This window comes from Sciurus vulgaris (assembly GCF_902686455.1).
Source record: "Sciurus vulgaris genome assembly, chromosome: 6".
In the NCBI taxonomy this organism is placed as follows: Eukaryota; Metazoa; Chordata; class Mammalia; order Rodentia; family Sciuridae; genus Sciurus; species Sciurus vulgaris.
Window position 1 is genome coordinate 167,864,898 of NC_136466.1, and position 27,789 is coordinate 167,892,686.

A 27,789-nucleotide genomic window follows, 5' to 3' on the forward strand; every position below is an offset into this window, starting at 1 on the left:
CCCTGAAAGGACCAGGCCCGCCCTCGCGGGGGCCTCGGCAGGACCCGGAAGTCCCGCGTCGCGGCCGTGGCGGGACGGTGTCTGCGCGCAGCGTGCGCGGCCGCGTGGGCCATGGGGCGGCGGGCGCGGGGCCGGCGGCTCCAGCAGCAGCAGCCGCGGCCCGAGGGCGCGGAGGACGGCGCCGAGGGCGGCGGGAAGCGCAGCGACGCGGTAGGAGCCGGGCCGGGGGGCGCCGCACGGGCCTGTCGACCCCGGGCCCGCGGGCGCCCTGCTGAGACGCCCCTCTCCCCCTAGGGCTGGGAAGGCGGGTACCCCGAGATCGTCAAGGAGAACAAGCTTTTCGAGCACTACTACCAGGAGCTGAAGATCGTGCCCGAGGGCGAGTGGGACCAGTTCATGCAGGCTCTCCGGGAGCCCCTCCCGGCCACTCTGAGAATCACCGGCTACAAGAGGTAGGGGCTGCGGCCGGCGGCGGCTGCCCGCGTCCGGGAAGTGCCGCGCGGGGTCGGTCAGGGAGGCGTCGCAGGGGTGGCCGGGGAGAGCGAGCCCGGGGCCGAGAAAGGGCTGGCGAGGGTCGCTGGGCTGAGCACCTGCCTTTGGAAAACAAGAGAACTTATGACATCGAATCTGCCCGAAATATCCGGGCCGTTTTTCTTTTCCATTCACTGCAGTGAGAGATTTCTAAGGCGAGATGCAAGTAAAAATGAAGCCGTGAGTATATTTACGTTGCAAGGAATGCACTTAGGGATCCCTAAGGACAGTTCATGAATTTTTAAGAAATATGATAAAAAGGCAGTGGCTGAGGAACATCTCGCCATGCAGTTGGTTTTAGTTTTAAAACACTTGCGGTGTTCAAAAACACAATGTGTTAAATTAGCTTTTTTGATCAGTTTGAAGTTTGCCCTTTTTTTTAATAGCCATGCAAAAGAGATCCTGCATTGCTTGAAGAACAAATATTTCAAGGAATTGGAAGACCTGGAGGTAGATGGTCAGAAAGTTGAAGTTCCACAGCCACTAAGTTGGTAAGTACCACAATACTTAGTCATGTTGGATGATTCTTTGAGATTTTAATTTTTGTTCTCTGAACGTGATTTTGGCAGTGCGTTTGCTGTTATCATGACAAGTGACTGTAGACATCCTAGTGCTCTCTGAGTGCTTTCCTCCACAGAACATTAGCATGCAGGTATTTGTAAATGGCTGGCGGCTTTCTGTTTCAGTCACTAAGTTCAGTTCGTTTGTTTTAGCAGGTCCACTATCTTTCCTTCCTTAACATTACTGCTCCTGCTATTTCCATTTACAGCCCTTGTTTTCTCATCTCACAATTATTGCAGAGTGGCTTCACCACCTTCAGAAAAAGGACAGACCCTGCCTGACAAAGGACCGCCATGGCCTGCTGTAGATCACGCTCCCAGTGCCAGGTCCTTTGTTCTGGGAATGTTCTAGGTTACCTGCTCCTGGTCTCAGTTGTGTGAAGGTGATCCCTGTGCCCACAGCACAGCCTGCCTTGTGATAAGTCTGGGTACTTGAGCACAAACTGGACATGCCTAGCCCTTGGTTAACTTACAAAAGTTGTTAAAGCAGATTATGATAATTCTATATTTCAGGTTAAGTTTGAAGTATTGAGAATTCTTACCCCCCCAAAAAACAAACTGACAAACCCACAAATGTTTTAAGTAATTGCTGCATGAGGATGAATTTAACAAGTGTGTTCTGATAACTTTTGGGGCTTTGAATATCAAAGTGGAGTGGTGGTGCTGTTTTGGTACTGGCCCTTGAACCCAGAGGAGGCACTTCACCACTGAGCCACACACCATGCCCTTTGATTATTTTGTTTTGAGACAGGGTCTTGCTAAGTTGCTTAGGGCCCTTGATAAATTGCTGAGGCTGACCTCAGACTTGGGATCTTCCTGCCTTAGCCTCCTGAGTTGCTGGGATTACAGGCATGTACCACTGTTACTTTTAGATAAGCTTTGGTGATCATAAACCAGTGTCAGGTTTTCATTAATCATGGAGTGTAGCTTTGCTTGCTTTTCTTCACTAGCCATTTAGATTTTCACCGTTGGTACCACAGATGTGCAGAGCATATACATTTTGAATGAATGCCAAATGGTCACACTAAAATAATGCATGCAGTCAAGCTCAAAATGAAATATCACCATTATAGAATGCATTTCTGCAATACAAAAATAAATTTTCAATTTTATACCAAAAAGTCAATTTTTTTTATTATAAATTTTAGATTTTCAGTTAAGATTTGAAGGGTACAGTGCAATAGATAACTCAGGTGTTGGACTGCTGTTGGTCAGTAATTGCACGTTCACTGTGGTGAGGTCGGTGGAAAAGAAAGATGTTTTTCATCTGCTGTGGTTATGGCTTTGCTTAGTCAGATGGCCTTCATGGTACCCAGCTTTTCTCCTCCTGGTAACTAGGTAACAGACTTCTCTTCCCTTGGTTTGAAGATGTGATTGATGATAGTGATGCTTGTGCATTTCCTCAAATGGAGACTCTCTGACATTTTTAGTTTTGCATTATTTTGCCACTTCATAGTATCACCTGAAAACATTTGTTCCTTCAGCCTTGTGTCCAGAAGTGCAGTGAAGGGGTAGGGGAGATTTTGAAGATTTCAGCATCTTTGTCTTCTCATCTTGGCCATTAGGACAGTTCAGCTTGCCTCTGTAGGGACAGGTGTGTTCTCAGGACCCATCGTTGTGGTCATTTTCTGTTGCAGGTTCCGAAAAACTGAGAAAACAAGGATTGTACATAAGTTTTGCTGCAAGCCACAGTCAAACTTGTTTTTCAGCCCTTTTAACATTTAACATCCCCCATCTCACCTTGTTTGTTGAACATCACATAGGAAAAGGCAATTTCAATGCCTCCGGGAAAGGCGCTGCGCCTGGGCCGTAGTTGAGTGAGTCATTCTGTCAGTAGCCAGTAACTCTGAGGTTATTTTTTCCTCTAATTTTCTGAACACACGCTTTAAGGATATAAACAAGAAAATCGAAAGATTTGGGATTCCTGATACGCCACTTTTTTCGTTATCATTGATAGTTTCTTTACACTGTTCTGTAAACATTTATTTAATCAAATTTGCTTGTTACTTTTGGTGTACTCTTAAGTATCTCAGCAAGTAAAGCAGAAACTTTCCAGACTTCTGGTGACTTTCTGTATTTTTCAAAATGCAGAAATATATCATAAAATATTCTTCCTAATCTTTGGGTATGTAATGGAGTATAATTTGGAAAAAATGTCTTTCAGAAATAGGCCATTGAGAAGGAATATTTGGCAGAACTCAGTTTGGCAGATTTCATTTTTTCCTTTCTGTAGACTCAGAATAGTAAAGAATTATTAAGGCCTTATTTTGCCAGTCTTTTGTTGACAGTCCACCTTCTAATTGTCATGTTAATGTGTGTGGGTTTTGGTGTTTGTGTGTATATGTGTGGGTTTTTTTTTTTTTTTGTGTTTTGTTTTTTGTTTTTTGTTGGTACTAGGGATTGAACCAAGGGATACTTTACAACTGAGCTACATCCCCAGTCTTTTTTAAAAATTTTGAGACAGTCTCCCAGAGGCTGATATTGAACTTGGAATCCTGCCTCAGCCTCCTGAGTTGCTGAGATCATAGGCGTGTACCACCAGGCCCAGGTGTTCATATGCTTTTTAATGTCTGGGTTGAAGATGATTTGTGATAGAGGTTGTGTACAACAGAACTGTTTTCCTCTTGAAAATTTTTGATGTACAAAGGTGGCAGTGGTGCTTTTAACTTCTCCCCAAAAACATCTAAATAGAGCTTTTTTTAAAAAAAAAAAAAAAAAAAAGACTCATTAAATAACTGAAAATTAAATTTGATGCTAAAACCTACAAAGATTTTTTTTAAATATGTTGGCTCAAACATGAAATTCTAAAGCTATATGACAAACATGCTTTTTATTCATTTTAAGTTCTAACCATTTAAACATCCTTAAAACATTTCTATTCATAATGGTTAATGGCTTTCAACTCAGAAGAATTTGAGCATTTGAGCTTGTAATATTGTCACATTTTAATTGTTAGAAATGTAACCTGTGGGGTCCATTAGATGATGTTTGCTCAAGTTACAAGTGGGTTGCATATCTGTATTTGACAGTGAAAACTCAACTATTTACAATAAATGTGGTGTGCATATTGACGTTTTGGTGTTTTAGTACGTTATGACTTACATAAACATCTTGTCATTGGTCACAAACAATTGAGGATTGCCAGAAATTAAAAAGTGGGCATTTGGTACTTGGTGTGACAGATTACACTGGTATAGCAGATATTGCCAAATGCTACAGCGGAAACCAAATTCAAGTACATTCCTACTGCTTTGCCTCTAGCGAGACTGAAAGAATATGAGTTTTGTTTAATTGTCTGATAAATAATGATTTTATTTTGGCTTTATGTGCTTGAAACAAAGTAAACATTGAAGAGGGAACCAGGCATAGGAAATAGATTTAAAGCGCTAGTGATGTTTGGAAAATGACTGTAAAGAGATTCCCAGTTTAAATTTCATTGTTTGGTATAAAATACTTTTCACATGTATCTTATAATATCATGATTCCTGAACAGTGTCTTAAACTTTTGAGGCCTAGATTGTTTCTCTTGCATAGTCAGTTTCCAATTAGTCACATGTATTTATGTTTGCCAGCCTTTCATTTTCATTTTTATGGCTGCCACTCTGGCTGCAATTTGATGCATTGTTACCCTGGCCGTTGTGACCCTGCATTGTTAAATTGAGCGCATTATTAGTATACCACAGACTTAACAATGAGTGTTAAAGCCACAGGAAGATTTATCGCTATGTGACGTGTTATGCTTAAACTTGGCATTAGATTGAGTGGCACTGTGTGTCACCCCAGCAAACTCATTTGTGTAGTGTAGATTAGGGGCTAGGTATAGGCCAAGTTTAAAAAGTATACCTTTCCTAGTCAGTGACATCATCATTTATAGAAAGTACAGATACATTCACAGAATTGGCAGATGCTTTGTTCTTAAAGCTGTGTGATTAAGAGTAAACCTAGGAATTCAAATTAATGCATTGTTGGGGGGGTTGGTAGAAAGTTTTGTTGTTGGTTTTTTTTTTGTTTTGTTTTTTGCCTGTAAAACATTTCAGTACATCCTTGAACTAGTTTGTTTTCTAAATAACAAAAATCATATTTTTTAAAAAACCTAATCAGGGCTGGGAATATAGCTCAGAGGTAAGAATTTGTCTAGAATTTTGTCTAGAATGTGCATGGCCCTCATTTTAATCCTCAGTATTGCAAACAAATAAAAGGTCTAATGTCAAGCATGCAGCTCTCTGTCAGACCAGACTTGCTCGACTGTGCCTTGATTCTGCGTGTTACCTGTATTTCTTTAGGTGATTTATCCTCATTATGCCGTCTTATTTCTGACCCCACATTGTCCTTAACGTGCCATCGTGAGCAGCAGGAGTGGAAAGACTCCCCAGGTTCATCCTTATCCTTGTGATTTTGTAATAGCGTCATACATGTGTTTCGTACGCCACCCACGATGCTCTGCTTTCTTACTGGGCTGTGGTCTCGTTAAACTACACTCCTCATGCCCAGGGTCATGAGCGAGTGTTCCCAACCGCATTTGAGAGAGCAGGGTGGATATGATCAAGCAAGTAGAATAAAGCTGGCAGCCTCTACTTAGGCATGGGGTCTGTAGAAGCAAGCGGTTGTCAGGAGAGCATGTCAGTGTGTAGTCTATGGATGTTTTGCTTTCTTTATGTGCAGGTATCCTGAAGAACTTGCCTGGCACACAAATTTAAGTCGGAAAATCTTGAGAAAATCTCCACAATTGGAAAGGTTTCATCAGTTCCTGGTTAGCGAAACTGAATCTGTAAGTGGATCTCTTCGAGTTTGTTGGTTTCCTTACAGCATTCAGTCCAGAGATGGAGCGTGTCATGTTTGTACTATACTTGTCACTGGGAGCCATGGGTAGATAGTGTGCACATAAGAACATCCATCAGTGTGTGCCCAGCCTTAGTTTCTGACCGTTCACCTTGTGTGGATCGTTGGATCATGAAATTTAGTAAGGATGTGAGTTAAAGGTGTCATTTTAATTTATTGTCTCCTCTTGTGGGCTTGTAGAACTTGGACAAAGGTAGCACTTTGCTTGACATGGTGTCACTTAAGAGACCACTGCTTAGTGCACTCCTAGCACCTTCTATTTTCCTGTACATGTAAAGTAATAGGGCTTTTTTGTCATATTAGTAGGGTTTATTTTATTTTTTTTTGTACCAGGGATCGAACCCAGGAATGCTTAACCACTGACCCACATCCCCAGCCCTTTTTATGTTTTTTATTTTGAGACAGGGTCTTGCTAAGTTGCTGAAGCTGGCTTTGAACTCGTGATCCTCCTGCCTCAGCCTCCTGAGCTCCTGGGATTTCGGGTGTGTGCCACCACACCTGGCGAATGTAGGCTTTTTTTAAAAAAAACCTGGGTTTTTAATTAAAAATAAGGCTTAATTTCACTTTTAATCGTCTCTATTTTTTCTTCCCACACATAGTTCCTACTCCACCTTTGCCAAAAGGTATAAACACCTGAGTACAGCTTTGGTTCTCATGAGATGCTGTTCTCAGTTTTTTTGCTACTCCACATTCCTTGAGTTCAGTTCACGCTTTTTTTCTTAAGCTTTTTTTCTTAAAAAAACAGAATAGCTGTTCCCTCAGGCAGTGAGTAAGTGCCCATATGGTTTGGGTAAACTTTGCTGTTTCCTTTTTATTGGTTTGAGATTCTTAGTTTCAAATCTTAAAGTCAGGACCCTGGTCTCCTCTTTTCCAGTCTACTTCTTTATAACCAAGTCAACTCGTGTGAGTCACTATGAGCTTAGGGTGCTTTCCAGCTCTCTTCCCTGGAAGCCTTAACCAATTGGAATGCCAGTCACCTCATTCAGTTCTTATTTCTACCTGACTCTCAGCTGTTTCTACTAATGCAACCTTTCCACTGTTAAACTGGGCTCATGTTTGCCTGGCTTTTCCTCCCTGAATAGTATCAAAAACTTAAGTGCTGCCATATACCCCATCTGTACGTGATCAGCTTTTAATTTAGAGGGAATAAGCAAATTGTTAGGGAACAGTCCAGGTGTACACTTTGGATAGAGCAGAGGGTTTTCAGGACCACTGTGTTACACGGGGTATGTTTGAACAGCCAGGTTTTGGCAGCTTGGGGAGGTGGAGGAGATGAGAAGTCAGTGTGGCACTGTGGTGAGGGCCCAGTCTAGTTCTGATCAGGAGCCATTGTGATGAGAGCTCTCAGGCTAAACAGCGGTACCCTCCGGGTTACTCAGAGCTGGCTGCAGAACCTTTTCAGTGTTGATGAATCAAGTGGCTAACTGCTGGATGTCTGTAGTGAAGGCCTGATGTCCCCATTCTACTTAGTGCTTTAACTGAAAACTTGAATAGAGGGAGAAGGCAGGCTTATCAGAATCACATGGGTAACCCAAAAGCTTGGCATCAATGTGTCTAGTGAATAAATCAAGATTCAGGAAGTCTCCACAGACTCACTGCTAGTCATAAACCCAGAGGTGAAAGTCGCAGGTACAAGTCTGAGAGGAGGCTTTGGCTGATGGATTCCTGAGCGTGAGGTGAGTGCTGGCTGCTGGACTGTAGTCCAGGCACAGAAGGGGGTTGTGTGCAGCAGGCGCCACCCGCAACCAGTGCGGCTTCCAGGCTGTTGGTCTGTGGTGGAGGTAGTGCTGACCTCCAGCAGCAGGACTGTGCATCAGAACGTCATCTGCCTGTAACATGCCTGGCCCCCTTGAGAAGGGTGAGGACTGTAACTAGAGGAATTTTGGATATTGGGTGTCAAAGAATGAAGACTGGTATCTTTTTCTCTTTGTAAGTAGTTGTGAGGAATAGAAAGTTGACATGGATGGTTACTGAAAATAGCAGGATCAAGAAATAGAGGTTAGACTTTAGCCAAGAGGAGAGAGCGCCTGACAGTAGTGTTCTGTCCTGTGCTGAGTTGGTGCTTGAAGGTATCACACAGCAGGTCCACCTTTGAGAGCTGCTCACCCAACCCCTCTGTGCTTTCTGATGAAGAGAAGTTGGGCTGTAATAATAAAATCAGCATTATAGCTGAATTTCTAAGATTCATCCTTAATTAGCTATCAACAACCACTTATCTACTAGTATAAAAATCTGTTCTCCTTTAATATCCTGTGTGATGGTATGATTTCTTTTCTGTATAAAATTACATGATCTTTTTCTTGTTGGATTTGACAACACCCAGTATTGAAACTGCATTTTTATTATGGTTGCTGATTTTTCTCCCTCAAGGGAAACATCAGCCGGCAGGAAGCCGTCAGCATGATCCCTCCGCTGCTGCTTAATGTTCAGCCACATCATAAGGTAGTGTACCTGAACAGAAGGGGTGAATAGCCTGTCATTCTGTCACGTTTGTTTTGTTGAAAATGTGTAATCTTATCCCCCCCCCCCCTTTGGATAGAGAATGGCATGTATTCTAGGTTCTTTTTTGTGCTTTTAAGTCCTGTTTAATCTGCACAAGTCACATAACTGTTTTCTCCCATTTTAAAGTTTATTCATTTATTTACTATACAGATTATCTTCAGTGGTCTTGATTAGTCAAGCCACATTAAAAATTACAGTGAGTTCATGTGCCAAACATTGTACTGTGCTCTTGGCATAAATCAATTCCTTTTATCACCCACAGTCCTGTGAAGGTAGATGCCATCACTATTTCTCAGATGAGGAAAATAAAGGAGGAAGAAACCAAGTACACTGGCCCAGGGTTACAGAGCTAACAAGTGATTGGGCTGAGATTTGAGTCTAGGGTGCCCTGTCCTTGTAGCATTGTGCTCTAATGATTCTTGCTGTTCATCTCTAATTAATTGCTTTCATAGGTTTCTGGTGCAATTCTATTCCTGTCCCCTGTGGAGACTGCACCTTTATCATTCTGGAATTGGTGGTGGTGGCGGGTGGCAATCAGGCATTAGATATTATGGGATCCTTATAAGTAACATAAGACATGCTGTAGACTCAATAAAAAAGTGTGTTCTTGAAATAGAAATCAAAATGCTAGAATAACAAAATTTGTTTTAATTGTAGAATATTCAATTTTTTGAAAAATCCCTCATCATCTTTTTGCTTTGTCAACAGATCTTAGATATGTGTGCAGCACCTGGATCGAAGACCACGCAGTTGATTGAAATGCTGCATGCTGACATGAGTGTGCCCTTTCCAGGTACTCTCTGGGCTTGTTTAGATGGGGTAGGAAGCTCCCTTGGTTTGTAGCTGAGGAGGAGAGGTAGCATTGCTTGCTTAGTGGGCCTTGAATTCTTCTGACAAAAAGTTAAGTTTTCTTGTTGGTGAGGTAGAGCTGGACATTTTTGCACTGGGTCAAGAGTTCTCAGTCCCACACATTCATGCCTTGTGGGGTAGTGGGTAGGGCTTTCTTTTAGGATTCTGTGTGTTTTCTTTAAAGCAAATGATGTCTTCTTGGTCAGGCCTACATGGTTTGAAATTTCAGTGGTGACACCCCTCTGCCTGTTGACTCGTGTGAGCGACTGAGGGATGTGGTCGGAGCTGCCGCCAGGCTCTCTAGGTGCACACTCTTCACTTCCCACTGGCAGGTCGTTTGGCGGTATAAAGTCACATTTGCAACGGAATGTCAGTGTTCACCTTGCAGGGGTATTTTAAGACTGCAGAATATTCGGGAAGCGCTGGCTGGTAGTATCACTGGTGCCCCTTTTCCAGAGTTCTTTATAGAAGCACAGGACAAAACGCTGTCCATAGTGCTTGTCAGCCACCTTTGTCTCCCGTTCCATCTCTGTAAGCCAGCTGTCCCGTTTCAGTTTTAGTGAGCATACCTAGTTGCATATACGTGTTTTTTTCTTATGTCCCCTTTTCTTACATCTCTCAGAGTAATGTTTTTGCTAAAAAGTCTTATTTACCTCCCTGATTTTGTTTTCTCCTAATCAGTCATAAAGCCCTGATGGTGCTAGCAGGAGCAGTCTCTCTTCTTTGTATTATTGATGTTTTGCATTTTTTTTTTTTTTTCTTTTTCTTTTTTGGTACCAGGGATTGAATTTAGGGACATTTGGCCACTGAGCCATATCCCTAGCCCTATATTGTATTTAATTAAGAGACAGGGTCTCCCTGAGTTGCTTAGCACTTCATTTTTGCTGAGGCTGGCTTTGAACTCCAGATCCTCCTGCCTCAGCCTCATGAGCTGCTGGGATTACAGGCATGCACCACTGCACCTGGCCTCATGTTGTTTTAAAGAATGATCCTGATGATAAATGTTATTAGTCCTGTTTGCCTTTTTGCTGGGGGTGTGAGAGGAATCAGATACGAGCAGTGGCTGCACCTAGTAAGCTTCCAAGCAGTGGCTCTTACCCTGATGACCAGTCGAGTACCCCAGGAACAGTTGATGCGTCCAGAAGTTCATACCCCACCCAGGAGCCTGTTTGTCAGTCCAGCAAAGCCCTGGCATGTGTCCACTACTTTAACACTTGTTATGTGGTTCCTATATACTCTTTCTTCTTCTTCCTTTATAATTAATAATTGCCTATCACAGAAAAGACATTGTTGGCATAATAATTGGTACAAAGCAAAAATAATTTTTTTAACAAATTAATCTTGAGATTTTGAAATTTCATGGGTCCATAAAATCCATGCACAACCACTTGGCTTCCTTTTTGGGACCCCTTAAATGTTGCTTCAGTTTGGATCTTAAGTTGATGGATCCCTGCCTCTTACCTGCCAATGATGTGTTTCAAGGAAGTTTTCAACTTCTGCTGCATCTAACTTGACAACTGCAATTTTGTGTTCTCAGAGGGATTTGTGATCGCTAATGATGTGGACAACAAGCGCTGCTATCTGCTTGTTCATCAAGCCAAAAGGTTGAGCAGTCCCTGTATCATGGTAGTCAACCATGATGCATCCAGCATACCTAGACTCACCATAGATGTGGACGGAAGGAAAGAGGTTCTCTTCTATGACCGAGTTCTGTGTGATGTCCCTTGCAGGTAGTAAAGTTAATAAGAGGCCAGAAAACCCATATTTAAAAGTCCAAAGAAAACCCAAACCCTTTTGGTTCTAAGCATTTCATTGAAGGGTAACCTAACGTGTATTTCTCCCAGATGAAAGCAAATGAATTGCTCTGGGAGTTGAAAGAGGTTTCTTGTTCTAGTCTGTTACTTCCTTTTTGGATTAAAAATTGAAGTTTAATGAGAAAGTATAATGCTTTTAGAGTATCCCTAAAAAAGATGTGGAATGTTGGTTGTGCTGGTGAGACAATTAGATTGTTTTCTAACTGGTATTCATAGTAATGCCTGTTTGTTAACCATCTTGAGTATGCATGCCATTACACTTCATTTATTTGTGCATTGTCAAGTTCTTAAATGTCTTCTTTCCAGTGGAGATGGCACTATGAGAAAAAACATTGATGTTTGGAAGAAGTGGACCACCTTAAACAGCTTGCAGCTGCATGGGTAAGTGAGACTAACTAGTTGCACTCAGTGACAGATTGTTTAAATGATGTGACTGAGCACCCAGATCTTTAGTACAGAGTTCAGCATTGGCGAGTGAGATTTGATGGCTGCGTCTTGAGATTTTGCTTATATGTCAGAAATTGTGCTTGTTTAAAACCCTTCAGGAGTAGGTGAAAGTTGTGTGTGATTTTTGTAACATTTTCCCAGAACATTTCAAACATATATGTTTTTTCGTGAAATGACATTTTCTGTCTTCATGGTTTTACTATCCTTTTTCTCTTCACTTTTTTTTTTCATGTTGAATTATTAGTTTGCTTAATATTGTGACTTTTTAGAAATACAAAATACTCAAACTTGAAAAATTCTTAAGTAAAAAGAAAATGACATACTGAAATGATAACTTGGTTTCTCTGCATAGGGATTTTCAAAATACCTGTTTAGAATAGCGACTGTTTAGAACAGCTGTTATCTGTAGAGCTTTGTATTCTTTTTTCATTTAACATGAAAAATTACACATTTTTAAGCAGAACTGTGTGATCTAAAGTGTACTAATGAAAATTCACCACAAATGACTTTAATAGGTGGTTTTGTTTCTCTATCAAATACTTATTACTGTGTGTGTTTGTGTATGTGTGTGTGTGTGTGTGTGTGTGTGTGTGTGTGATGGAAGCAAGTGTTTGGATTAAACTCAATGAAGCAATACAATTTTTACACTTAAACCACATATTTCTTCAAATGTGGAAGCTTTTTTAAAAAACAGTGAAATTCATCTGAAGTGCTGAATTCCAGTATTAATCACCTTTATTCTTTGCTTATTGACATGGTGGGAAAGGTTAATAGAATAGAAAAACATATAAATAGGCGTTTTGTGTGTTTTTTTTTTAAACTAACACAAGCAGCATGTGTAAGTTTATACTAACTAATAATCTTGGGGAGTTTTTTATTTGGGGTTTTTTTTGGTTTTTGCTTTTGGTTTCTTTTTATTTTTTCATGGTACAGATAGATCCCAGGGCCTCAGGCATGCTAGGCAAGTGCTATACAATTGAGCTTCACCCCCAACCCCTTTTTAAAATCACTAATGATGTTGTAAAAACCTGTAGCTGCTGTGGTAAATGTGTGCAAATGTGTGCTCATAATGCCTTGTCCTGTGGGCATGTTCAGTTTCATGGTGACCTATTGTCAACCTTTAGCTTGCAGCTGCGAATCGCCACTCGAGGAGCTGAGCAGCTGGCCGAGGGTGGCAGGATGGTGTACTCCACGTGCTCCCTGAACCCCATCGAGGACGAAGCTGTCATAGCATCTCTTCTGGAGAAAAGCGAAGGTAAAAAAAACATTTTTTGCTATGTTTTATGTCCTACAGGTCTTTTCTTGGGCCTTCACTTATATGTTTAACCTACAGCTATAACTCCTAAAGCGATTTGTCCATAGTTGAAGCACTTGCTTAATGAATTTGTCATATGTTATGAAATATGGGGTTTGAAAACAAGCTTTTATTGTTTTTGTGTAAATTGTAAAAATTGTTAGATCCTTATCACACTGGTTTATATTTTAATTTTTATTGTGGTAATACGCACAGAAGAGAGTTTATTATCTTCACTGTTCAGTGTTGTAAGTGTTGAGTAGTGTTAGCTAGGTGCATTTTGTTGTGCAGTCATCTCCATATTATCTATGGAATTCTTTATCTTGCAAAATGAACTCTGGGCCCATTAGAAAAGCCCCTCTCCCACCCCAGTAGCCATCGTTCTGATTTCTGTCTGTGGTAGTTGTTCTACTGTGCCCACCTCCTAGAAGTAGAGTCATGTGTTTGTCTTTCTGTAACTGACTTCTTTACTTACTAACCCAGTATCCAATGTTCGTCTGTGTCAGAACCCCACCCCTCTTTAAAGCTGAGTAGTAATTTATGTACAAACCACATTTTGTTTACCCAGTTATCTGTGGATGGACACTTGGGTTTCTTCCACCTTTCTGTTGTTGTGAAACATACCGTGTGAACATGGTTTATAAATACCTATTAGAGACCCTGGTTTCAGTTCTTTTAGGTGTGCACTTGGATGGTAATTTTTTCTCTGGACCCTCCGTATTGTTTTCTATAGCAGTGACATCTTTTTATATTCACTTTCCCTGTCATATTTTCCGAATAGCAAATTATAAGAAATTTCCAACTTGTCCTGTTTCCAGAATAGAATGCTAGCAGTTTCTTACAGTCACAGGTGTGAAGCAAGGTGAACTCTTACGTGTGTGTTTCCTGAAGCAGCATCCACCAGTTGTCACACATTTGGTTGGGTTTTCTCTTCTGGCTGGTTTGGCTGTGCAGTCAGTCCTCTGCTGTGTTCTTTAGGCTGGGATTAGTATGCTGTGTCCATTTTGTGTGCTTACATATTGTTTTTGGAAAACATTTCTGAATGGTGATTTTTTTATGGTCACACCATGTTTTGGGTAGTACTTTACTTCAAAAGGTGTATGAAAAGGACTATGGGGAATATAATATAGTAGTTTCACTATTGTAAAATCACACTTAGAAGCATTGTGGGTGAGGTGTCAGAAGTCTTGAACCTGCTTGGATGTATGTCTGCTTTAGCCAGGACTTTTGGAAAAATGTGGATCTAAGTTTGCTTGAATAACACAAGCTCCTCACAAGTCCTTTGCCATAGTCTGGTCCCATGTCTCTGAGAACTAAAAGATGGGCTGCACTCACTGATTGCTTGCTTAGCTGCGGTTCGCTGCTTAAACCTGAGGGCTAGTTCCAGTGTGCAAGGGCTCAGATTGCTTCCTTTGCTTGGTGCCTTTGTGTAAAAATGACTTTCTCTGGCTTCTTTATGAGCGTTTTCTTGACTTGGAATGGGTGGTCATGTCCCCATCCTGTGCTTAATGTAATTTTTTGTAGATTCTTCTTAAGTATTTGATGTTTTCTGCTAAGTCTCTTGTTGCCTGAGTACGGTTATTCCTTTTTCTGTTTTAAGCTCATGGCTGAGATCAAAAGCCAGGTCCCATTTACAAGAGGAAAAAGCTCTTGTAGCATCAAATCTGCCTTCACTCCCAGTGGGTGGCATTCTTCACATGCAGTACTTGCTGTTCTACTCCTGTCCACGCGGTTCAGACATTTGCTGTTCACATGTCTTAGAAAATTGTCCCCTCTCCGAACAGACCTACTTGCTCCATAGCTGCCTGTTTTATAGGGGCAGGTTCTTACCTTGAGCTCCACGTGCCCTGCCATCATTGTTTCCCAGTGTACCAGCCTTTGCAGGACCAGCCTAGGTGAGAAGGAGTTCTCTGAAAGTAGAGTTTCAGTTCTGGTTCTTCCCACAGGTGTTCTCTCTACAGCACAGTAGGGAAGCATCCTTCTTTTGAAAACCCCCTCCTCCCGGGAGGACTTTTCTGAGATCAGGCATTGCTGGTGACCCAGCTGATTGTATGTTTGAGAGCTTTCTGATTTAGAGGGTGGAAAATGTGTGTGTGTGTGTGTGTGTTCTTAGAGTAACTTGGTTGATTTTTACAACATTTTCTTCTAATCTTTACTGTGTTGAAGTTTAGATTATGTATATTTAATTTTATGCTGTGCTATTTCACTTCCCTGATATGTAGTCCTAGTTTTTCTTCCAGTTAGCAAAGGTTAACAGAGTCCTTCCTTGTTGGTCACTTGAGCCTCCTGTTCCTTAGGTGTTTTCTTGTTAGGAAGGTGAGTTTCTCACATGTGCGTGGTGCAGTGTGGTGTCACCGCTGTTGTTTTGTGTGGTTCAGTTCACACCGTGGTACTCTGTCTTGATCCTCCACCGGAGGCATTGTGCACAGTTGGGGCTTCCTCTGAGAGAGCAGAGCTTCCATCACAGTGGTCATTGGCCTCCAGCCGACACTACTTGAGACTTCATCTGGAGGAAAGCAGCCAGTACAGTGTAGACTACACACTGGACCAGTGTCGGCAGCTCCTAACTTTCCTGCTGGCTGACAAAGTAGGTAGGGGCAGAGGTGGGGCAGGAAATACACACTAATCAGCAAAAGAAACCTTGTGGGGTGGCAAAAATGATCTAAAACTGGTGAGGGGTCCTTAGCTTGGTAAGCTTACTACAGATCATTTAACTGAACACTACTTTGCCAGTGAACTTGCTTTCCCTGGATTACCTATAAGTGGAGTCATACGGTGTCTGATGTTTTGTGTCTGGCTTCTTTCACTGGGCACAATGTGCCTTGCCTTTTTGGCAACTTTTTTTTTCTTTTTTGCTATAAAGGTGCTCTTGAACTTGCTGACGTATCTGCAGAATTGCCAGGACTGAAGTGGATGCCAGGAGTTACACAGTGGAAGGTAATCCTGTGACGGGACCTGAACTCAGAGCTGCAGGGATGCTCCTCAGACTTAGAGCCCTCGCAATAGGAAAGTGTTTGTGTTTGGGTAATGTGAGCAGTCCTACATGTGGTAGAATGGTTTGGCATCAGTTAATCACACAACAAACGGTATTTTCCATGTTTCTTTAGCAGGAAAACTTTCCTCGCCTTTATTTCTTGATGGTCAGAACCTGCATTGTCATCATCCTCACAAGTACAGCTTTGCTTTTATTCCTTGATGGTCTGGGATTCAAGCCTGTTTTCAGTATGAAACAATTTCACTTTACAGTTTTAGGTCAGAAACATCAGACTTGTTTTAAAAATAAAAAGAAACCTACATGGAAAATGTCCTTTGGACAGACTGAGCTGCCCTTTTTGTGTGAGGGGTGTTTTCCTGCATCTGAGGTTTTCTTCGCATTGGTTGTGCTTCTAGTCTAGAAAGCTGCCCTCTCTCGCAGGTTATGACCAGAGATGGGCAGTGGTTTGCTGATTGGGCCGACGTTCCCCATAGCAGGCATACCCAGATTCGACCTACCATGTTCCCACCAAAGGACCCGGAAAAGTTACGGGCGATGCACTTGGAGCGGTGGTAGGTGTGAGGGCCCCAGGGCCTGGAGAAGAGGTGGCATGCTCTCCTGGAGAGTTGTGGGCTGTGTCAAGAGAATCGGAGGCAGCGGGTGATGCTGCAGTGTGGCGGTCCTCACGTGGGACGTTTCCAGCAAGGAAGGCGTCCCGTTGTCTCCTGGTTGGCATGGAGCGTTTTTTTTAGTGGGATTGACTGAGCTGCAGCGCCAATGCCCTGGGAGCCTCCTGCACTCTTGGAGACTGCATTTTGGCTGTTCATCTTTATTTTAATACTAAGAGAATGTATTTTGGATCGTTTATAAAACATGAATTTTCTGTTTTTCAGCCTTAGAATATTACCACATCATCAAAATACTGGAGGGTTCTTTGTGGCAGTATTAGTGAAAAAATCTTCCATGCCATGGAATAAACGTCAACCAAAGGTAAGCACTTTTGATCTTTTTGTACACTTAGGACAAAACCTAACAGGAGTCGAGTGCCAGAAGTGCAGAGGCAAAGGGAAGGTTAGCGGCGGCAGGGGTGTTGGGGGTTGAGAGGCCCTGGGCCTGCAGGAGGAGAGTTCACTGCAGTCTGAGTTTTCCAGAAGGCAGATGTTTCTCCCTGGAGATAGTGGAAAAGGCTCCGCTGGGGGAACACATTCCATCTACATCCTAAGTGGAGGTATTTAATAATAATTGAAAGGACAAAACAGGAAGGCTGCTCTGTGCCCCAAGCCTGAAGCCTCCGGGTTCTGCTCCAGCTCCTTGTGAGTAGTTCATCCCAGCCTGCTGCCCATCTGTGGCCCCCAGCTGACCTTAGGGCAGCTCTTCTGACTGAGGAGTTGTGGAGGCTTCTTTGCATACTGGGGACAGCCTCACCTATTTTTCAGAGTCTACACTGCTGGTACCCTCCTCCAGGAGGCCAGGAGGCAGGAAGATTAGATGCCACCCTCCCTCATCTTCACCTGAGGTGCCACTTGACAAGTCTGTTCCCGTCTTCATCAGTGCTGCCATTGATTCACTGATTAGCTCACAAGTCAGCCTTCCATGATTATAGAGCATGGCCTGGAATTGGGTGAAGACCTGTGTTTCTTCAAGGCCCAGGCTTGAAAATTAGGGCAGGCAACACTTAGCCTTTGGAGAAACAGAGGAAGGGCTTTCTTTCCCTAGAGGCAGCCACATTCCTGGGCACAGCTGGCCCAGGGCACCTTTTCTGATTCAGCCTTGTATGGGATCTTCATGCTGGGGTGTCCCAGCCCTCCTTTGAGAAATCGAGCCCTGGGTGCTCAGAGCTGTGTGCTTCTAGTAGAAGTCCACCAACCACGTGCGTAGTCTGTTTTCTAGCAGCCACGTGAAAAAAAAGTCAGGTTAATTTTGCTAATGTATTTTACTTGTTCCAGTATATTTTATTATTTTTTGATTTTTCTTTTTTTTACGTTGTTGGTGGATCTTTATTTTTATTCATTTATTTATGTGTGGTTCTGAGAATCGAACCCAGTGCCTCACACATGCCAGGCAGGGGTTCCACCACTGATCTAGAACCCCAGCCCCAGGAAATTATTACTGAGATGACTTTTCCTTCTTCCATACCGTGTTAACAGTGACGCGTATTTTATTTATTTCTTGGGTGATAGGATTGACCCCAGGACCCCCACGTGCTGAGCACCTGACGTACCACGCAGTTGCATGCCCAGCCCAGGCAGCATGTTTTAGGCCTAAGGGTTCATGTGACTTTGCATTAGTATATTTTATGTGGTCAGTATCCTCAACTGGCTAGTGACTTTCACACTGCCCACCAGAGGCTTGGAGCCTGCTTGTGTTCAGGGTTTAGATTGACTTGCATTGGGGGCTGCCTTGATGTCTTTTCACATTCCAACCTATGTACTTGAGTATTGACTTTTCCTTCATTTTGCCTCTGCTGTGTGTGCTGTCTTGCTCTTTAGAACATCTCAGTGTTACTTGGCTTGGGTAAATGTTAACGCACTTCTTTCATTTCTGCTGTTTCATCTGTTCCTTACTCAGTTCGGCAGTAGTTTTGGCTGTGCAAGCACAGCGTGTGCTGTCGTGGTCTGCACTGGTGATGAGGTAGGGTCTTACAGTCTAGTTGAAGTCACCTGCTGGAATTCACACCAGCAGTCAGTATTTCTAGAGAGGTGGAAGGTTGTGGAGAACAGGTTGTCAGATGGGTTAGGAGACAGAAGGCACTTTTTGAGATTCGACAGACACCTCTGTCCAGGACCTGGGGTTTGTTTTATGCCTTTTTAATGCTGAAGTGGAAGGTTCTCTGAGAGGCAGTGGCAAGCAGTGTTAAAAGCTTGGACTCAGGCCTGAGTCAGGTCTTGGTTTCTCTGCTTAATAGCTTTGTGACCCTGGGGAAATGGAATTTGTCTGCCTTAAAGTATCCTAATTTGTAAACTTATTTTACAAAAACTAAAGGCACACTTATTTTTTTAAAAAAAAAATTTTTTCCCCCGAGTGCTGAGGATTGAACCAGGGCCTCATGCCTACTAGGCAAGTGCTCTCCCACTGAGCTATGCCCCAGCCCTAAAAGAGTTTAGTATAAGTACAACATTTTCTTAATGCTCAAAACCAAATTTAAATTATCCTGTTGCCTTAAATCAGCAGTATGCTCCTTATCAGGTGTCTCCCAGGCCCTGAGCTGAGTTCCACCTTCTCATTCCAGACGCCCTGGATCTGTCCTCTCTGCCCTCTCTCGCTTCTCTCCTTTGTGTTTTTTTGCCTCTGCCTAGTAGTTCAGGAATTGTTTGACCTATCCTGTTCTTGGCTGTGCCTTGCAGGGAGCTGATGCACAGGGCGCATTTACAAGTGAGGAAAGAGCTGGTGCTGCAGGCCTCACCGAGGGTCAGGCTGTGTGCTCTGTAGGATTCATGGGAGAAGCAGCCTAAACCCTGAGGGCACGTTGCCTGGCCATTCCATTTATGAGAGCAGACAGGCTGAAAGCACTACTTCTTTAAAATTGTTTTTTATGTTGCTGTGGAAAATTACAGCTGATTGATTTTGTGAACTTGGGCAGCTTTAGTTTTCTTGTAGCAGCGAGAAGCTTGCAGCTGTTTCTAAACAGATTTCTCCCCCACACAGGTACAGGGTAAGTCTTCAGAGACCAGAGAAGCCACACAGTTGAGCCCTGCAACTTGTGCAGAGGGGAAACCTATGGACACCATGGAGCCAGAAAGCCAGCTGACCACGGGAACTGGTGACTCAGAAATAACTCAGACACCTGATAATCTAGAGAATAATGAAAATAAGAAAGATGGTGTGTGTGGGTAAGTTGTTATCTGATCCCGACCATCCACTCTCTTTACGGTCTCCTAGGAGTCACTGGGCCCAGGGCCTTTGCTGTGGTGTCTTTGCATGGGTGCAGGTGAGAGCGTCGCACACAGAGGCCTTCGTGGACATGCACCGTGAGCGCTTGTGCTCTACTGGGCAGTTGGGTGCCCTCCAGCTCAGGCCCCTGTGCAAACACCCATCACATGGAACCGGGGCGAGCGTTGGGTGGGAAAGGAACCCTGTGCTTTTGATTACTGTGCAGGGTGCCCATTATTTATCTCATCCTTATTTCCTTCTTAGTCCTCCTCCGTCAAAGAAAATGAAGTTATTTGGATTTAAAGAAGACCCTTTTGTGTTCATTCCCGAGGATGACCCATTATTTCCACCTATTGAGTAAGGATTGATTCAGCCTGTTTAATTCTTTTGAAGAAATATATCTAAAGTGATAGATACACCACTGCTCACATGTACATTCACAAGAGCAATATTTGCTAGATGGTCACTCTTATTGTCTTTTGGAATCCTGGTCCTTTGCATATATTTGTTAAAGTCTCTTGAGAAGCTCCCATGTAATATAGGTGCCTCAGGTCCTGGTCACTGGAGTAGCACTTGAAGGAGAGAAGCTGCCTTAGTTAATGTAGGGCCTTGACTTTGTGCCTCAAATACTGCCCGGCTGTTCTAAGCAAAAGTAGATAAGTTCAGCAGGTGGGAGCCCAGAACCAAGTTTGGATGCTCTTAACCCACTGCAGTTGTAGAAGCTGAATTCTGTTGGGGAAAGTAAGATGTTTAGAGACAGCTGACTGCATTTTGAACTAAACTTGCATAAACAGCTTTATTTTGTTAATAGGAAGTTTTATGCCTTGGATCCGTCATTCCCAAGAATGAATTTGCTAACTCGAACTACAGAAGGGAAGAAAAGGCAGCTCTACATGGTTTCTAAGGAGCTGAGGAATGTGCTTCTGAATAACAGTGAAAGGATGAAGGTGAGAACTGCAGGCTTGTGACTGATTTGGGGCTTGCAGGATCTTGGCCCCAGCTTGCCCACAGGCAGCAGTGGCAGAGGCACTGCACCTGACCTGTGGCTTCTGAGCTGTGCAGGACCAATACTGGGTCCCTGCTGTATCCGCTGGGAGCTGGCCTCCTGGGTGAGGGCATGGATGCTCTGGCCGTGCACAGGGGTGCCCATTCACCTTGTCCTGTCGGATGTTTTCCTTTGATTGCCATGTGTAGACCTGTTGTCATTTGCTTTCCTGCTTTTGAGTCTGACAGGTCATACATTTTCATAGCAGTGTTAAGATGTGATCTGCCTTGTTCACATTTCTCTCCAGGGGTTCTGCTGGTTTGTCAAAGACCACATGATATGACAGCTCCTTGCCTTAAATAGCCATCAGAACACATGCTGACCTATTATGGCATCCTCAAAATGTCCAGTTTTCATCTCTAATTATTTGTCATGAGCCAGTGATTCGGGCTATTTGCACCTCTTGGTGGTTCCTGAAAACCCATTGGAGCGACGATGGCCATTCCCTCCCCCACCCCTGGAGCTGTTCACATAGAGCTCATCTCGTAGTAGAAGGGACTGTTTTGATTATCCTGATTCTGTCTTTTCATTAATTTTTTATTTCTTACAGGTTATTAACACAGGGATAAAAGTCTGGTGTCGAAATAACAGTGGTGAAGAATTTGATTGTGCCTTCCGGTTGGCACAGGAGGTAATTCTGACGCAAACTCCAAAGCCATTGCATAGACAAGGCACGTGGGTGTGAGGCAGGACTCTGGCCAGGCAGCAGGGACAGCCAGCCCCTGCCGCCTGTTGTTTACCTTAGGGGATAGTTGAGCTCCCCGGGGGCTTGGGCTTCTGCCTTGGAGCTCCTACCCAGAAGGCTGTATTGAGGGCACACCATACCCAGGCCTGAGTGGGTGATGGTGTCATTCATGGATGGCACCACGGTGATCTCTCTTTCCACAGGGAATCTATACGTTGTATCCATTTATTAATTCAAGAATTATTACAATATCAATGGAAGATGTGAAGACATTGTTGACCCAGGAAAATCCTTTTTTTAGAAAACTCAGCAACGAGACATACAGTCAAGCCAAGGACCTGGGTAAGCGATTTGGACCACATAGAGGCACAGCTTGTGTTATCTGTAAGGATGCAGAACTCCAGGTGTTTCTTCTTTTCTGCCATGTGTCTCAATCACATATTTCAGGTATTCCTCCATACCTGTGCTTCACTTCCTCCGATTCATCCAGTCATGGGTAAACACAAAAACTTTTCACTTATCAGGTGTGGTGGCGTATGCCTGTGATCACAGCTGCTCAGGAGGCTGAGGCAGGAGGATCACAAGTTCAAAGCCAGCCTGGGCAACTTGTTGAGACCCTGTCTCTAATAAAACATTTTTGAAAAACTGGGAATGTGGCTCAGTGGTTAAGCAGCCCTGGGTTCAATCCCTGGTACCAAAACAAAAGTCTTCACTTAGCATTTTGTAGTCATCAGTAGCCTAGAGCCAACTTAAAGGATGTGGGAGGAATGTGTGTGGTTTCTGTGTGGACTGTGAGCCATGGTATATGGAGGCCTTTGCATCCCTACATTTTGGTGTCTGCTAGAGTCCTAGAACCCGTCATCCACATGCATTAGGAGACTGTGCATCATGGCACTGTCTATTGACTACTCTCTACTCTTAGTTTCCAGAGGGCTTTGGAGAAATCTGACATCTTCAAATGTTCAGAGTCATCTTTAGGAGTGCTGTTCTGTTCACTCATCCCTGCTGAAGGCCCTGGCAGCCCAGAACCCGCGGGAGACTGTGAGGCATTGGAGACTGGCCTCTTGAACTAGCCCTCAGGGCAGCTTGCTGAGCTCAGGAGTCCTGGGCCATGCCACCAGCCAGGACTAGTCAGCAGGTAGCCAGGGGCCGGGCTCTGGTGCTTGGGTGCCCCTGTGCTGTAAGGCACACGGGACCAGCTAACGGGGTGTCTGGTTCACCTGGTGTCTGCCAACCTTGTTAAAGCAAAATACTTTCATCTGTCCAGCAGTCCACTACTCTGCTAACCAGTCAGGATGGATTTTTGGTTATGTTGTTGCTTTTGTATTTCATAAACTCCCACTTCAGATCATTCTAGTGGCATTTTCCCCTGGGCATAAAAATTTTGCCAAGCTCTTCTAACTCTTTTTCCTTTGTTTCACGTGTACCTGTTTTCACGGTTGAGCATGTCCGGCTCCGTTTGATTAAGCAGTCAGCCCTTGTTGCTGCGCAGCCCTCTCTTGGTGTCAGCTGGGGCTGCAGAGCTGGAAGCCCCACATGGAGTTGCCACAGACCTTGGTTTAAAGGAGAGATTAGTTTAAGGCTAGGTAATACTGGCCTTTTTTCTTTTAATCCTACATTTAGATGACTATAGTACCATTTTTGACTATCTTATTTCATGCTCTTTGTAACAATTGAAGCTTCAGTTTAGATTCAGTCTTTTTTTTAATTATAATTTTTTGATGAGTTCTTCTTAGTTGTACATGACCTAGAGTTCATTTTGATATAATTTTACAAGCGTGAAATGTATCTTATTCTAATTAGGACAGACCCTAGCCTTGTGAACATACATAATGGTAGTGGATGCAAATGTATACCAGAAAGTTATGTCAGATTCCTTCCACTGCCTTTCCTATTCCTGTCCCCCACCACACTCCTTCATTCCCCTTTGTCTAATCCACTGAACTTCTATTCTCTCCTCACCCTGTTATGAATCAGTAGATTCCACATATCACAAAAAACATATGACCTTTGGTTTTTTGGGGATTGGCTTATTTCATTTAGCATGATAGTCTCCAGATCCATTTGCAAATGTCAACGTCATTCTTCTTCGTGACCGAGTAATACTCTGTTGTGTATACGTACCATGTTTTCTTTATCTATTCTTTCAGTTTTGAATTTTGAGATTTAACCAGCAGTCAATACCCATCCTCCCTGTTCCTGAGAAGGATTTGCTCAGTGGTTGTGTCTTGGGCCTCTGTCCCCTTGTCTTTGCTGTGTTCTCAGGCTCAGCTCTGTGTGAAGGACTTCTCTCCATCCAGAGTCTTTTTCTTTCTTTCTTTTTTTTTTTTTTTTTTTGTTATTTCAGAAGATAAATTTTTATTTGTTTTGGTTACACGTGATAGAATGTATTTTGACATATACATATATGGAATATAATTTCTTATTTTTCTGGTAATACGTGGTGTAGAATTACATTGGTCATGTAATTATATATGCACATAAGATTCCATCTAGAATCTTTTTTTTTCTTTTGTTTAGTTTTTTACTAAATAAATACTTTTAGTTAAAACACAATACCTTTATTTTATTTAGTTTATGTGGTGCTGAGGATTGAACCCAGTGCCCCAGGCATGCGAGGCAAGTGCTGTACCACTGAGACACAACCCCATCCCTCTGTCCAGATTCTTAATCAAGAGATTATTTGTTATTCCCTCAAAACAACACAACACAGACACATGGTCAGTTGTGTCTGCCGACTTGGCAACTTGGCAAATGTATGTCTCTTTCTCTTCCAGCAAAAGGAAGTGTCGTGCTGAAGTATGAGCCAGATTCTGCGTAAGTCAGTGTGTCCTGGGCCGTTGGTTGTGCTGTGTTCTCCCAGGCGGGGAAATGTTAAGGGATGGTGGGGACTTTGGGGCCCTTGGAAGCCTTATAAGAGAAGTCCACCCAAAGTGGGACTGTGAACACGACAGAACTAAAGCATTCTCCTTGTAGATTATTATGAAGGTACTCCATGGGACAGTCCGCTGGGAGGCAGGTGTGACATGTGCATGGTTATGGAGAACAAAATGCGCAGTACTCTCCAGGCCTTAGGAATTGGTTGATTTCTGACTTACGTGGAAAAGTGTGCTGTTGCAAAGAGGTCGAGTTGATGTTTCAGCTGGTGTGTGGACCCTGTCACATTCAAACGTGATTCCAAGGAGGCTGGTTAAGAGAGGCTGAGCCCTGCTGTCACTCACCTTGAAGTTGACTGACAACTGGCTTGCACCTACTCACCCTGGAGCCTCACAGGACTCTTTGGCAGCAGTTGCCAGATGAGGAAATTGGGATGAAGAGTTAGGTGGTCTCCAGTAAGTGACAATATGCCACCTCACCTCTGGCATTACCTCTTTGTGATTAGGAGACCATTTCCAAGAGAAGGAATACAGTGGGACCCAGAGCTGAGTTGATCTGGGGGAGTGGCTCTGTAGGGCCACAGTGCAGGTTTCTGTGGGAGGTGAGCATGGACCAGGGCTGTGCAGGGCAAGGAGAAACCACTGCAGCCCGGATTGTGAAGCAGGCGCAGACAATTGTGGGGGGCTGTGTGGTTGGGGCCCAGCCGCGGGGGACGGAGGCGGGGAGAGAGGATCGATGGGCAGCTGAGACCTGAGCCCCCTGCACGGGCTGAGGTGCCATGTGTTCCGAGGTTTCAGGCTGCTGTTTGGCACGTGCGTTGTGGGGGCACAGAGGTGTTCACGTGGGAGTTGAGGAGCGGAAGGGGAGGGTGTGGGGGGTGAGGAACTGCAGAGCTGGAAGGTGTGCGGCAGCCTGGGGTCGATGCCGGGAGCACTCCAGGCATGATTGAGATGGGTGAGTGTGGGCAGAGCAGGGCAGCAGCAGGTCGCCCGGTGTGATTGAGATGTGTGAGTGGGCAGAGCAGGGCAACGGCAGTTGGAGGTCACAGCCGAGCAGTTACCATCCCCAGAACTGGAAGCAAGGGGAGAAAATAACCCATTTCAAGATGCTGGAGTGCACATGCAGGTGGACCTTAGGGCAGGCTGCTGGCTAGAGGTATCAGAAGTTAAGGGGAAGGTCGGTCCCAAGTCTGAGCTTGGAATTCTCTTTCAAGTCCTGGCCCTTGGTGAAATGACTTAGACATGAGAGGAGCTGGTCTTTAGGGGGGATGTCAGGGAGGCAGGAACAGAGCCACATGTGGCCATTGTAGAGCCAGACATCAGGGTGTCCTTGCAAAGCCACCTGGTCTGTGATAGCCAGAAGGCACTGGGTGGATGGGTGACATGGACAGTTGGGGAAGGGGCAGAGCAGTACAGAGCTGGTGTGGGCAGCCGGTGGTCTGCTGTGCAGAATAGGGAGGGCTTTGTGGGGTCAGGAGAAGATTTAAAAGGGGAACTGTGAGGTATGCTCGTAGGTGGGTGGCACCCCGAAGAACAAAGCCAGGCTGGCCAGTGTATTCTGAATGAGACAGTTTTCTTAACACGTTTAATAGGGACCCAGAATGCTCTTTACAAATAGCAGTGACATATGACCCCAATAGAAAACATTGGGATGTTTTAAGATGCAGATGCACTTTCCACATGTAAGTACTAGTGTTCACACAGGTAATGACAGCTCGGGAATTATTAGATATTTTTTGTTTGCTCGCGTGTTTTTGTGGTTAAGGATGGGAGGGAGGTTGGGAATTTTTTTGCATTTTTCTCCAACTTTTATAAACCTTTACGGTCTGTGCTTTTGGAAAAATGGAAGGGTGATGTGGTTCTTACTCTTTTTAGTGTTTTTTGTTTTTTTTTTTTTTCTTGTTTGGGTCCTTCTTTTCTCCTTTTCTGGTTTTTTAAAATGCGGTCAGTCCTCTGCATCCCCTCCTCAGCCTGTGTTTAAACAGAGCCCAAAACATGGACTCTGCAGTCATATGGAAAAGAAGCGGAAGAAGGATGTTGCAGCCTTGGCTGGGAGGCATCTGCCTGGGCCAAGGAGGAAGGGGGCAGGAGTGGGGGCTGTGTGGTGGGACGGGGAGGTGGTGACACAGCAGAAGTGTGCAGTGTCCAGGGGGCTCAGGTCATGACGGGCTCTCTAGAGGCCATGTCATGGGAAGCCTTGAGTAGGAAAGAATGTGCACCCTGGTCCCTGTCTGGGTTCTGCCACATGCTGAGGAGTCACCAGGCTCTGAAGGCCGCAGCTTGTTCACTGACGCCACCCTGAGGGGGCATGAGGGCTCCGGAGGAGAGTGGCTTTCCAGCACAGCTTCATTAGCATGCAGTTTGCAGGGTGGGTCATTGCGTTGCCTGCCCAGGTGAGCTGCTTCGAGGGAGGAGGAGGAGGAGGAGGAGGAGGAGGAGGAGGAGGAGATCTCCTTGATCTCTTTCAAGAAGACCTGCGGTTGCATCAGACGAAATGACCTTCCACCTCCTTGAGGGTTTAGTCTGCATGTTAACGTCTCTTAGAAGCATTATGAACACAGCTGATGTTACATGAAGCCGTCTTCCTTGTAGGAATCCAGATGCCCTGCAGTGCCCCATTGTGCTGTGTGGCTGGCGGGGAAAGGCCTCAATTCGAACTTTCGTGCCCAAGAATGAACGGCTTCATTATCTCAGGATGATGGGGCTGGAGGTGTCTGGAGAAAAGAAGAAAGAGGGGCTTGCTCTCACCAGTGACAGCACAGCCACCCCTGAGCTGCCAGAGGACGGGCTGGGCGAGGAGCTAAGGGCAGAGGAAGCTGGCCTTCCCGAAGCCACCCCAGGCTGCAACCCCACAGCACCTGATACACCCCGGTGAGGACACCCCACACACTGGCCTGGTCTCCATTGGCCCTTGGTGACTCTGAGTTGTAAAGTCTATATTTTTAAAAACTGAAAACTGATGGGAAGATTGATGGAGTGGTCTGGGAGGATTGGTCCTGCTTCTGTGTGGAGCTCATGAGAAAGTATTTTTTAGCACCTAGGAGTTGCTCATTTCATAGTTGGCTTGTCTGTCACTGTGACAGACTTTCACCTTAAAATCATCTTCCTCAAGAAAGTTGCCCCTGCAGAATGTTCTGGTCCCTTTCGTTAAGCCTATATTGGTCTTAAGGTCTGGTCTCTTTAAATTATTTATAGGAAGAATTTATAGCTCCTTAGGAAGTCTTGGGAACTTCCATCGCTCTCCTAGCATGTCGAGGTGCATATCAGCAGTGTGGCGCTGATGTGCAGTGGGGTTGGAATCTGGACCTCAGGTGACTGCTGTGCCTTTGTAACAAAGGTGACTAGCTTTTCAGAGTAAGCACTCTGTTGTGAACTGGGATACTAATTATGGGGCCTTTTATGTGCTTTTATTCAGTTTTTATTTCTAAATGGGATTGGGCTCTTTTTTATTTTAAATGAATCCTTGGGATGTTTAAATAAAAAGCTATTAATGATGATGCATA

The 27,789-nt window shown here is 44.2% G+C and overlaps 1 protein-coding gene across 5 annotated transcripts; it reads left to right on the forward strand.

The window, feature by feature from the left end:
• Nucleotides 1-27,789, forward strand: NSUN2 (NOP2/Sun RNA methyltransferase 2). Of its 5 annotated transcripts, none has more exons than XM_079144911.1 (19): nt 3-210; nt 295-452; nt 918-1,022; nt 5,754-5,859; nt 8,301-8,372; nt 9,141-9,225; nt 10,819-11,011; nt 11,402-11,476; nt 12,667-12,797; nt 15,700-15,773; nt 16,252-16,382; nt 16,704-16,800; nt 19,456-19,640; nt 19,945-20,037; nt 20,492-20,627; nt 21,276-21,356; nt 21,614-21,752; nt 24,188-24,227; nt 26,879-27,789. In XM_079144911.1, exons 1-19 carry the CDS (start codon nt 112-114, stop codon nt 27,159-27,161), a joined length of 2,283 nt encoding a protein of 760 aa, XP_079001037.1. In that variant the 5' UTR covers nt 3-111; the 3' UTR covers nt 27,162-27,789. The 5 variants fall into 5 exon arrangements, 4 of the variants coding, with proteins under 4 accessions (XP_079001039.1, XP_079001037.1, XP_079001038.1 ...); XR_013764661.1 differs by lacking the exon at nt 26,879-27,789 and adding an exon at nt 25,323-26,704 and having other exon boundaries at nt 7-210; nt 24,188-25,271; XM_079144913.1 differs by lacking the exon at nt 19,945-20,037 and having other exon boundaries at nt 1-210.